Source organism: Gorilla gorilla, chromosome 14 (assembly GCF_029281585.2).
Source record: "Gorilla gorilla gorilla isolate KB3781 chromosome 14, NHGRI_mGorGor1-v2.1_pri, whole genome shotgun sequence".
Taxonomy (NCBI): domain Eukaryota; kingdom Metazoa; phylum Chordata; class Mammalia; order Primates; family Hominidae; genus Gorilla; species Gorilla gorilla.
The window spans coordinates 123,613,460-123,625,984 of NC_073238.2; the positions used below are offsets into that span (position 1 = coordinate 123,613,460).

Below are 12,525 nucleotides of genomic sequence, written 5' to 3' on the forward strand. Positions count from 1 at the left end.
TTCCATCTTTTTAGTTTATATTTTTGCCCGAATTTGTATTATAGTTCCATTTTTAAATTGATTTGTAGGAATATGTTTTAAATTGCTGCTGATCTATTGATTACATGCACAGCTTATACACTTCTCTGTCTTTGCTTATTTTCTATTATTATATGGTTGACCAGGGCTTGTTAAATTTAATGTAGTAAGATCGCTCCGTCATTCTCATTATAATTTATATTTTTGAATCCTATTTCCTTGTTTACATACAAATCATGAGAGTACCATTCTATATGCTTGTCTAAATGCTTTAAACTTTGCTGCTCATATCTGGGATTTAAATTCACTTGTAAGTAATTTTTACACATGCTATAGATTAGAGATCAACACTTCTTTTCTTTACCTAAATAGATGATTAGTCCTCTCAGCAGCACCCTTTACCACTGATAGGTGGTGCAGCCTGGTTGGTCATACACTGTATCTTTGATAAGGACAGGAGGCAGGGAGACATTGGGTAGAAGAGAGCAGTTCCCTGGCAAAGGCCCCACCCTCAAGCCTGGTAACCCACAGCCCTAAATGGGAACAGATATTCCTGTTTTCGTGCCAAAAAGTTGCCTTTGGCCTACCATGCCCCCCATCCTGTACCCCCAAACACCAGACTCCACAAGCAGATGAACAGAAGAGCAGAAGAGTGGCAGAGAAGGAGAGAAGAGAAGGAGCATCTGAATGTTGAGAGGAGTTCAGCTAGGGATGGTTGGAGAGGAGATCGGCCACTGGATGGCCAAACTCCAGGGAAGATCATCTTCCCACTCTATCCCCTTTCCAGCTCCCCATCCATCCCACTGAGAGCCATCTCCACCACTCAATAAAACCCCTGCGTTCACCATCCTTCAAGCCCGTGTGTGATCTGATTTTTCCTGGATGCCAGACAAGAGCTTAGGATACAGAAAGCTGTTGCACTGTCCCTCTGCCCTTGCAAAAAAGGCAGAAGGTCCACTGAACTGTTTAACACTTAAGCTGTCCACGGACAGCAAAGCTAAAAGAGTACACTGTAACACACGCCCACTTGGGCTTCAGCAGTTGCAGGCACCCACCCCTAGACGCTACCATGGGGCCAAAGCCCAAAGGTGCTGGCCCAGGCTCCTGTACCTGCCCATCTGCATGCTCCCCCTCCCATCAGGGGTTTGAGCACACACAGTGGCCAAACAGATGAGCCACACCCCGTCACACATCCTGCTAGCAGGGTTAGGGAACTCTCCCATTTCATCTTCACCAACATGTAGGGTTGCACTGAATTATCTAGTCTGTTTCAAATGATCTGTGATCCATTTATCTAGTCTTTGCACCAGCACCACACTGTGTGATGACTTCAGTTTTTCATAGTTTTGGTTGAGGTGTAATGTTTGCAGGAAAGTGCTTATGTTGCTAAGCATGCAGGTGGGTGGTACTCAGCTCCAGAACATTATCAACCCTCCAGAAGTCCCTTAAACATTAGCACTGCCCCTGCTACTGCCAACTTGACTTCTAACAGCAAGGATTGGTTACCTGTGTTTGTACTTGACGTAAGTGAAGACATACAGTGTGTTCTTTTATGTATCTGACCACTCACACTCAACATTGTGAGATTCATCCAGTTAACTCTCATTGTGGATCATGTATTCTACTTTAAAAATTATTTTTGCTATAATTTTAAATGTGTGTAAAATGTGTAGATAAACTGTACAAGCAACTTTTAACATCAACCTTTTTTTAATTATTATACTTTAAGTTCTAGTGTACATGTGCACAATGTGCAGGTTTATTACATATGTATACATGTGCCATGTTGGTGTGCTGCACCCGTTAACTCATCATTTACATTAGGTATATCTCCTAATGCTATCCCTCCCCACTCCCCCAACCCCAGACAGGCCCCAGTGTGTGATGTTCCCCACCCTGTGTCCAAGCGTTCTCATTGTTCAATTCCCACCTATGAGTGAGAACATGAGGTGTTTGGTTTTCTGTCCTTGCGATAGTTTGCTCAGAATGATGGTTTCCAGCTTCATCTATGTCCCTACAAAGGACATGAACTCATCCTTTTTTATGGCTGCATAGTATTCTATGGTGTGTATGTGCCACATTTTCTTAATTCAGTCTATCATTGATGGACATTTGGGTTGATTCCAAGTCTTTGCTATTGTGAGTAGTGCCACAATAAACATACGTGTGCATGTAGCTTTATAGCAGTATGATTTATAATCCTTTGGATATATGCCCAGTAATGGGATGGCTGGGTCAAATGGTATTTCTAGTTCTAGATCCTTGTGGAATGGCCACACTGTCTTCCACAATGGTTGAACTAGTTTACAGTCCCACCAACAGTTAAAAGTGTTCCTATTTCTCCACATCCTTTCCAGCACCTGTTGTTTCCTGACTTTTTAATGATCGCCATTCTAACTGGTGTGAGATGGTGTCTCATTGTGGTTTTGATTTGCATTTCTCTAATGACCAGTGATGATGAGCAGTTGTTCATGTGTCTGTTGGCTGCATAAATGTCTTCTTTTGGGAAGTGTCTGTTCATATCCTTTGGCCACTTTTTGATGGGGTTATTTGATTTTTTCTTGTAAATTTGTTTGAGTTCTTTGTAGATTCTGGATATTAGCCCTTTGTCAGTTGGGTAGATTGCAAAAATTTTCTCCCATTCTGTAGGTTGCCTGTTCACTCTGATGGTAGTTTCTTTTGCTGTGCAGAAGCTCTTTAGTTTAATTAGATCCCATTTGTCAATTTTGACTTTTGTTGCCATTGCTTTGGTGTTTTAGTCATGAAGTCTTTGCCCATGCCTATGACGTAAATGGTATTGCCTAGGTTTTCTTCTATGGTTTTTTATGGTTTTAGGTCTAACATTTAAGTCTTTAATCCATCTTGAATTAATTTTTGTATAAGGTGTAAGGAAGGGATCCAGTTTCAGCTTTCTACATATGGCTAGCCAGTTTTCCCAGCACCATTTATTAAATAGGGAATCCTTTCCCCATTTCTTGTTTTTCTCAGGTTTGTCAAAGATCAGATGGTTGTAGATGTGTGGTATTATTTCCAGGGGCTCTATTCTGTTCCATTGGTCTATATCTCTGTTTTGGGACCAGTACCATGCTGTTTTGGTTACTGTAGCCTTGTAGTATAGTTTGAAGTCAGGTAGCATGATGCCTCCAGCTTTGTTCTTTTGGCTTAGGATTGTCTTGGCAATGTAGGCTCTTTTTTGGTTCCATATGAACTTTAAAGTAGTTTTTTCCAATTCTGTGAAGAAAGTCATTGGTAGCTTGATGAAGATGGCATTGAATCTATAAATTACCTTGGGCATGGAGTTTGAGATCTGAGAAAGGACAGAGTGACTCCCCAAGTGGGTCCCTGACCCCCGAGTAGCCTAACTGGGAGACATCTCCCAGTAGCGGACGACTGACACATCATACAGCCAGGTGTCCCTCTGAGACGAAGCTTCCAGAGGAAGGATCAGGCAGCAACATTTGCCATTATGTAATATTTGCTTTTCTGCAGCCTCTGCTGGTGATACCCAGGCAAACAGGGTCTGGAGTGGACCTCCAGCAAATTTCAACAGACCTGCAGCTGAGGGTCCTGACTGTTAGAAGGAAACTAACAAACAGAAAGGACATCCACACCAAAACCCCATCTGTACGTCACTATCATCAAAGACCAAAGGTAGATAAAACCACAAAGATGGGGAGAAACCAGAGCAGAAAAGCTGAAAATTCTAAAAATCAGAGCACCTCTTCTCCTCCAAAGGAACGCAGCTCCTCGCCAGCAATGGAACAAAGCTGGATGGAGAATGACTTTGACGAGTTGAGAGAAGAAGGCTTCAGATGATCGGTAATAACAAACTTCTCCGAGCTAAAGGAGGATGTTGGAACCCATTGCAAAGAAGCTAAAAACCTCGAAAAAAGATTAGACAAATGGCTAACCAGAATAAACAGCATAGACAAGATCTTAAATGACCTGATGGAGCTGAAAAGCATGGCACGAGAACTACGTGACTCATGCACAAGCTTCGGTAGCCGATTTGATCAAGTGGAAGAAAGGGTATCAGTGATTGAAGATCAAATGAATGAAATGAAGTGAGAAGAGAAGTTTAGAGAAAAAAGAGTAAAAAGAAATGAACAAAGCCTCCAAGAAATATAGGACTATGTGAAAAGACCAAATCTATGTCTGACTGGTGTACCTGAAAGTGACGAGGAGAATGGAACCAAGTTGGAAAACACTGTTCAGGATATTATCCAGGAGAACTTCCCCAACATAGCGAGTCAGGCCAACATCAAATTCTGGAAATACAAAGAACACCACAAAGATACTCCTTGAGAAGAGCAACTCCAAGACACATAATTGTCAGATTCACCAAAGTTGAAATGAAGGAAAAACTGTTAAGGGCAGCCAGAGAGAAAGGTCAGGTCACCCACAAAGAGAAGCCCATCAGACTAATAGCAGATCCCTGAGCATCAACCATTTTAAAATACTTTTCTGGCATGTGGTCCCATCAACCTTAAATATGTTTACTGTGTATTTAAACAAAGGTATTCTCCTGTGTAACCTCCCTACAGTCATCAAAATGGGAAAATTGTTACTGATGCACTGGTGTCACTGAATCAAGAGACCTCGTTCAGGATTTCCCATAGTCTCAGTAATGCCCATAGAGCTAGAGATTCAGGCCAGCGCTGCATGTTGCATTTTGAACCACCATGCCCTTGACTCTCCTTCAGTATGGACCAGTTCTGCAGTCTTCTTTTGACTTTTCTGACCTTGACATCTTTGAAGATACAGGCCAGGTATTTTGTAAAATAAAAATAACTTTGATTTCTTCATAACTAAGAAGTCTTCCTACTCTTGAGTTTTTATTCTAAAGTAATGAAATTTACTAGAAATTTAAAAGGACTAAAAATACTGGAAATGAATCATTATGGCAATAATTATAAATCACCGTTTCTCTAAAATTAATTACTTTTTGTTTTTCTGAGAAATTTGTAAACTTATATGCATTTCAGCTGCAACTGCCTCTCACATTCAAGTTTAAAACCTTGGCTATCTTATGGTATTGAAATTAAATACTGCTGAGAGAAATTGTATTTGTTGTAAATTACCACAGTTTCAGCTTACTGCACAGATATCTATTAAACAACATATTTTGTGAGTTGCTCTTCTTAAAGACAGCAGAATAATTAAAGCCTGTGGACCAAGTAATGAAGGATAAAGTATAAGCCTCCATTTTGTCATTATGCATGCTGAAAATGTGCTGAGAAGGGTATAATTTTACAAATGTTTTTACATACCAATGAGATTCAGAATTAGGGATTCATTCACTTCTGTATCTTGGACAGAAGTCACTCTCATTATGGGATGAGGAATACTGGCGCCTTTTCACTGAGGTTTTCCCCTTGCTGCTGCCCTGTTTTCCAGGTGTCCCAGCTGTATTTCAGCTCCTCAGGGAAGCTGTGTTCCTCGCTGCCTCCTCACCTCTTCTCCTGTGTGGAGAGAGCCTTTCACCAGCTCTTCCGGGAACAGCGACCTCAGTGTTTCATCCTCAGGTGAGTCCTCCTCAACCTTGTCTGCCAGGCTCAGGTTTGCCACGGGGCTTGGCCTAAAGATGTACTCATTTCCTATGGTTTACCTTTATTTACTTTCTCAGCACTTTGAGGTCCAGTATATCTTTGCAATAAGTACATTTGACTCTTTACAAAGGAGAAACATCTTGGCTGTTAGGAGTAGCCCCAAGTGTAGCTGGATCAATATTAATAAACTTAACCTGAAACTCATTTCCTTTTGAAGATTTAAAGCTTAGATAAAAAGTTTTTGCTTTTGAAACTAAGAAAACATGGAGAAAGAAAAACTTCCAATATTACTGAACCTAAGCCACTGTTCTTCAAAATCCAGGGCTGCCCCAAATATCATTTTATTTCTTTCCAAAGGTATGTTTTCTCAGCCTGTTTCTTGTTATTTACCTTTGCTCACAATTCACTGTATTCTACTTCCTAAACTTTTTTTTTTTTTGAGACAGGGTCTTGCTCTGTCACCGGGGCTGGAATTTAGTGGCATGATCACCAGTCACTGCAGCCAAGGCTCAAGTGATCCTCCCACCTCAGCCTCCCAAGTAGCTGGGACTACAGGCACGTGCCACCACACTTGGCTAATTTTTTAATTTTTGTAGAGATGAGATCTCACTATATTGCCCAGGCTGGTCTCAAACTCCTGGGTTCAAGCGATCCTCTTGTCACAGCCTCTCAAAGTGCTGGGATTACAGACATGGGCCACTGCATTTGGCCCAAAATATTTTTTGAATTTGAAATGTAATGCTAGATTTAACTCATCAATTAATAGAAAATTAAAGAAACATTTAAATGTTAAAATCTGCATCAGAGACCTATATTTTATATTCAGCCAAACCTCTACAAGGGAGGGAAAGCTCTATAAATACTCACTCACGACAGCGCCTTAGTTGTTGTCAGTAGTGCTGGTTGGAACTGAATGGGTAAGTACAGTAGCACACAACTCAAGTCAAAGTGAAATGAAAATGGTATAAAGTTAGAACCTGGATAGAATTCAAAAGGCTTATTTAAATATTAAAATGAGAGCTTATATGTTTATATGCATTTTATCAAAAATTCTATGGAGGGTGGAGGGACAGACTGATGGGCGCACACTTTAGTTTTCTAGTTTTCAAAGCAGCGTGCTAGCGGTTGTTTTCATGCTGGGTTCAGACGCATCCTAAGGATGAGGAAGGTGCTGAGGCAGGGGCTTCGACACATTCTAAACTCTAGGCTAAGAAAGGCACCGAGGCAGGGGATTCCACCCATTCTAGACTCAAAAATGAGAAAGGCGCTGAGGCAGGGAATTCCACCCATTCTAGACTCAAAAATGAGAAAGGCGCTGAGGCAGGGAATTCCACCCATTGTAGACTCAAGGATGAGAAAGGCACTGAGGCAGGGGCTTCTGCCCATTCTAGGCTCAAGGATGAGAAAGACGCTGAGACAGGGGCTCTCACCCATTCTAGGCTCGAGGATGAGAAAGACGCTGAGACGGGCTCTCACCCATTCTAGACACGAGGATGAGAAGGGCGTCAAGGTGGGGGCTCCAACCCATTCTAAACTCAAGGATGAGAAAGGCTCTGAGACAGGGGCTCTCACCAATTCTAGACACAAGGATGACAAAGGCACTGAGGCAGGGGCTTCCACCCATTCTAGACATGAGGATGAGAAAGGCACCAAGGCAGGGGCTTCCACCCATTCTAAACTCAAAGGATGAGAAAGACGCTGAGACGGGCTCTCACCAATTCTAGACATGAGGATGACAAAGGCACTGAGGCGGGGGCTCCAACCCATTCTAGACTCAAGGATGAGAAAGGCACCAAGGCAGGGGCTTCCACCCATTCTTTCTTTCGATACGGAGTTTCATTCTTGTTGCCCAGGCTGGAGTGCAATGGCACAATCTCAGCTCACCGCTACCTCTGCCTCCTGGGTTCAAGTGATTCTCCTGCTTCAGCCTCCTGAGTAGCTGGAATTACAGGCATGTGCCACCACGCCCGGCTAATTTTGTATTTTTAGTAGAGTCGGGGGTGTCACCATGTTGGTCAGGCTGGTCTCGAACTCCTGAGCTCAGGTGATCCACCTGCCTCGGCCTCCCAAAGTGCTGGGATTACAGGTGTGAGCTACTGTACCTGGCCACTCATTCTAGACTCAAGGATGAGAAAGGCGCAGAGATGGGGGCTTCCACCCATTCTAGACTCAGGCAACCCTATTTTTATCTGCTTTGTCTGTCTAGTTTCCTGGTCTTCCTTTGATAAATACGGAAAACTTTTTAAAAGTTGCTTAGAAAAAGCACTGTCAATTGGTGAGATAGGGAGAGTATAACACTGTTGACAATAACAACTAATGTTTATTGAGAATTTACTGGCTGCCAGACCCTTGACTAGATTATTTCTATGTATTATTTATTTCTTTAGAATTTACATAACTTTTGAGTGCTCCCACTTAATTCTAGGATGATCATTGCAGCTGTTATAGGTCGGTTTTTGAAAGCGTGGGTCCTGAGCAAGGCTCTGAGGGGAGAAAAGGAGGAGCAGCAGGCCCATGCGCTTTGGGAGTCCGCCCTGGAGATGGCACACAGCGGCCAGCAAGTTTTCTCATGAAGAACCCCGTTTATCTTAGTTTAACCCAACAGTTTTGACATGTATTTGCTCATGGAACTTTTTATCCAGTATATATTCTGCAGAACTAGTTTTCCTTTGGGTATTTTTTTTTTTTTTTTTTTTTTTTTTTTTTTTTTTTTTTTTTTTTGAGATGGAGTCTTGAGTTTCGCTCTGTCGCCCAGGCTGGAGTGCAGTGGCGCGATCTGGGCTCACTGCAAGCTCCGCCTCCCGGGTTGACGTCATTCTCCTGCCTCAGCTTCCCGAATAGCTGGGACTACAGGCGCCCGCCATCACGCCCAGCTAATTTTTTGTAGTTTTAGTAGAGACGAGATTTCACCGTGTTAGCCAGGATGGTCTCGATCTCCTGACCTTGTGATCCGCCCACCACAGCCTCTCAAAGTGCTAGGATTACAGGCGTGAGCCACCGTGCCCGGCCCTCCTTTGGGTCATCTTTTAAAGTTAATGATTCCCTGTACCAACCCCTTATTTTGAAAAAATATCTCTTCATTCAAGTTTCAAGAAGGTATTGATGCAGGATTTTGCTCCTTAGCTCAGCTACGTCCAGGTTCTTGCCTCACGACCTGGAAAGATGAGGCGTGCGGACACGAGAGAGTGAGTGGAGTAGAATTTATTATGCGAAAGGGAAGCTCTCAGCAGAGAGGGGTCCTGAAGCAGGGTGCCTGGTGCCCCCTTCTCGGTTGAATACCACCAGAGCTTGCGGCGCAAACTGCTGGCGGCTCCACCCCCCGTCCTTCCAGTGCGCATGCTGAGGCCGAGCTGCTCCATGTTGATTTATTTCCCTTGCTGCACGTGTGTTAAGGAACGGACTTTTCCACCGCAGGCTTGTTTAGGCAAGCCCCCTGTGCAAGTTCCCTTATCGGCACAAAACATCTGACGTAAGCACTCGTGGGGCGGGTCGGAGGTTCTCAGGGGACCCTTCCCTGACTGTCTGCCTGAAGCAAGCTGGAGAATTTTCGGTATCGCTAGTCCTGATATACAGAATGGAAGAGCAAATCTCTGGTTACTAGGACTTACTATTTTAGTGATTCTCTTTCTTCTTTCAAAATTGTGTGTGCTTTCATACAGCTTTGCCACATCCTTGATTGTGTGGGCTAAGATACATGCTTTCTCCATTTTTACGAATATGATAAAATTAGCCATTTGAAATTCAACTTAATAAGTTGTTTACGGATCATTATTGAGTGTCGATTGTGTCCCAGAACGAGCACTTACAAAGGGTAATTTAAGATTTAGCAATCAAAACGCAAGTAGTCCTGGAATGGATGTCCCAAAACTCAGTACCAGACCAGAAAAAATTTCATTTTGTTTTCTACTATTAACTTAATACCTCATTTGTTGATACTCTTAGGCCCCAGTAGTTCAAAAGTCTGCACAAGTGAGTGGAAGCATCCATTAACGACTCGACACTTTAAAAAAATAATTAAATTTCAACTTACTTCTTTTCTGGCAAACACTGTTAATTAACTTTGTTAAAATAGATGTTTCCAGGCAGAAAACCAAGGAAGCACTTATAAAAGGGCTTTAAAAAGTTTTTCTGGTTACCAAATAAGTAAAGGCTGTTTTTATGAATTTTTCATCTGGGTGAAGTAATAACTTTATTGTAGATCATATCACTTTGAAATAGTAATTATTTTGTGGGAATTTTATGTTAATCCTATATCATATAGTGTCAGGAATATAATATTTACCATTTGTAAAAATTGGGTGAGTTAATGAAGTATGCCTGGGATGTATTAAAAGTGATGCCCTTATAAATAAAAGTTCAGTGATCTTTCCTAGATGAAAGAAAAATGCAAACTAGAGAACAGAACTGAAAGCAAGCTGAAAAGGAAACCTAAGCAGGTCAGGTTTACGATCTGCGGAATGACAGATCCACATCTGAAGACCTTACTGCCTTAGTTTTTGTAGCTAGGCACTTTATGTTCATTTCGAAGAACAGAGAAGGAATGCTCAGAAAGATGTCACAGCTTTTCCACAGACGAGGTAACGTCTTTCCTGTGAGGCCCATGAAGCATGAACAGTTTTCCCAAGGCCAAGTGTGAGCCTGCATGTCTCTACACAGCGTGCTGTCACGGGATCGCCTCACTTTATGTTGACTTGCTAAGCTGAGTCAAGTCGGTTATGTCTTCTTCTCAGCCTGACACCTTTCTGGCATAATTCACCTGCACTAGGTGGTTCTGCCCTGCGAGATACTGAATGGCAGAACTTGTGTCATATTCATTTGTGATGCCAGCATCTGAAACACCATCAGGGACATGACACAGTCAACATATACTGGGTATTTCAGACAAATGAATCAAACTGAAGTGTGAACGGAGACCACAAACTCATTGCAAGTAGATGTGCCATTCCCTCCTCATTTCTGTGTCTGAGAAATATCTCCAGTTAATTTTTTTACTTGTTCCTTCAAAGTAGCTTCAAAGGAACAAAGGAACAAGCTTTGAAGCAAAGTTCCTTCAAACTTACGTTTTTCCTCTCTGTTTTCCTTAGTGGAGAAAGGGGATCAGGAAAGTCTGAAGCCAGCAAACAAATCATAAGACACCTCACCTGCAGGGCTGGCGCCAGCAGGGCCACACTGGATTCCAGATTCAAACATGTAAGTTTTTTGTTTGGGTTGGCAAATATGTGAATGAAGATGTTCAGCCAGTTGTCATTTACAAATAGTGGAGGGGACATCATAATAGACACAAGGGGGTCAAAATTTATGGAAATAAAGAATAAAAAATTATTGAGCTTGGGTTCAAATTAATATTGTTCAAGTGAACATTTATTTATTTTACATATTTAAAATATTTTGTACATACTTGGTTTTTGTATTTGCTCTGAATAGTTGGATCTAAAACACGTAATATAGGTAGATGTTGTTGTTCACAAAGAAAGTGCAGTTTGAGGCTGGGCGCAGGGGCTCACGACTATAATCCCAGCACTTTGGGAGGCCGAGGCATGTGAATCACCTGAGGTCAGGAGTTCGAGATCAGCCTGGCCAACATTGTGAAACCTCGTCTCTACTAAAAATACAAAAATTAGCCAGGAGTGGTGGCTGGTGCCTGTAATCCCAGCTACTCGGGAGGCTGAGGCAGGAGAATTGCTTGAACCAGGGAGGCAGAGGTTGCAGTGAGCCGAGATCACGCCATTGCACTCCAGCTGGACAAGAGCAAAACTCTGTCTCAAAAAAAAAAAAAAAGAAAAGAAAAAGAAAGTGCACTTTGGTGTGTTAGGACATTTTGGGGAGCTGGCCAGAAAAGAAATTATTGTGAGGGATCACTGGGGGCTGATAATTAATCTTTGGTGTATCTGAAAGAATTGGCAGTAGTTATCCTTAAAGACTTTGATGGGCAGGCCATGCACCTTTGGGGCCAAAACAGATTTTAAACTCTATTCGGAAACATTCGCAGTGTTAACTGTCCCGCGCTAATTCATCATTCTAAAATATGACCTTGATTCAAGGAGGAAGCAAAAAGACCTGTTAGCAGCTAAGATAAAGCTAAAAACATCCCACATAATCAAACTCAGAAATTTTACTGAAGGAGGCCACCATAGGTGCTTATCCATAGACTGATTCTGTTGTTTATACATAGTTCTAGCAAGTTTTGTTAAAAGGTTCAGACCATAGCAGATCAGAAGACATTGAAAGGCCACTGGAAGGAATGGCTAACAGTGGGGGAAACAGGACAGGAACCAATAACCAATCCAAAAGAATGGAAATCAACAGTCTGCTCTCTAGGGGCCTCTACCTAGAGATGGAACCCTCTCCATTTCTATATTTCTTTTGGAAATCACTCCAGATGCCTGAAAGTTCATGATGATTTTCCTAAGGTTGAAATAAAATATTATTTTAGAGGATACTCCACCCTTGCTTATGCTGATGATCATGACTCAGTGCCATGGGTACACCAGCAGCTCTGGATCCTAATCTCCATACTGCCTCTCATTCTTAAGGTGCAGACCTGCCTGTCCAACGAATTTCCTGGACATGCCGCAGTGTACTGCAAACACGTGGCCAAAATTGAAGTCTTTCTTTTTTATTTTCATTTATTTATTTACTGTTATTGTTATTTATTTTTGAGACAGGGTCTTGCTCTGTCATCCAGGCTGGAGTACAGTGATACGATCACCATTCACCGCAGCCTCAACTTCCTGGGCTCAAGCGATCCTCCCACCTCATCCTTCCAAGTAGCTGGGACCACAGGCATGTGTCTCTGCCTAGCTAATTTTTGTATTTTTTTTTTTTTTTTTTTTTTTTTTTTTGTGGAGACTGGGTCTCCTGTGTTTCCCAAGCTGGTCTCGAACTCCTGGGCTCAAGTGATCCACCTGCCTCAGCCTCCCAAAGTGCTGGGATTACAGGCGTGAACCACTGCATCGTA

General features: G+C 42.3%; 1 protein-coding gene across 1 annotated transcript in view; it reads left to right on the forward strand.

Moving 5' to 3' along the window:
• Positions 1-12,525, forward strand: part of MYO16 (myosin XVI) — a 583,910-nt gene that overhangs the window by 252,466 nt on the left and 318,919 nt on the right. Inside the window, exons 13-14 of the mRNA XM_019039479.4 lie at positions 5,416-5,543; positions 10,652-10,757. Of these exons, the coding sequence (XP_018895024.4) occupies positions 5,416-5,543; positions 10,652-10,757 (234 nt within the window). The remainder of the gene's footprint in view (positions 1-5,415; positions 5,544-10,651; positions 10,758-12,525) is intronic.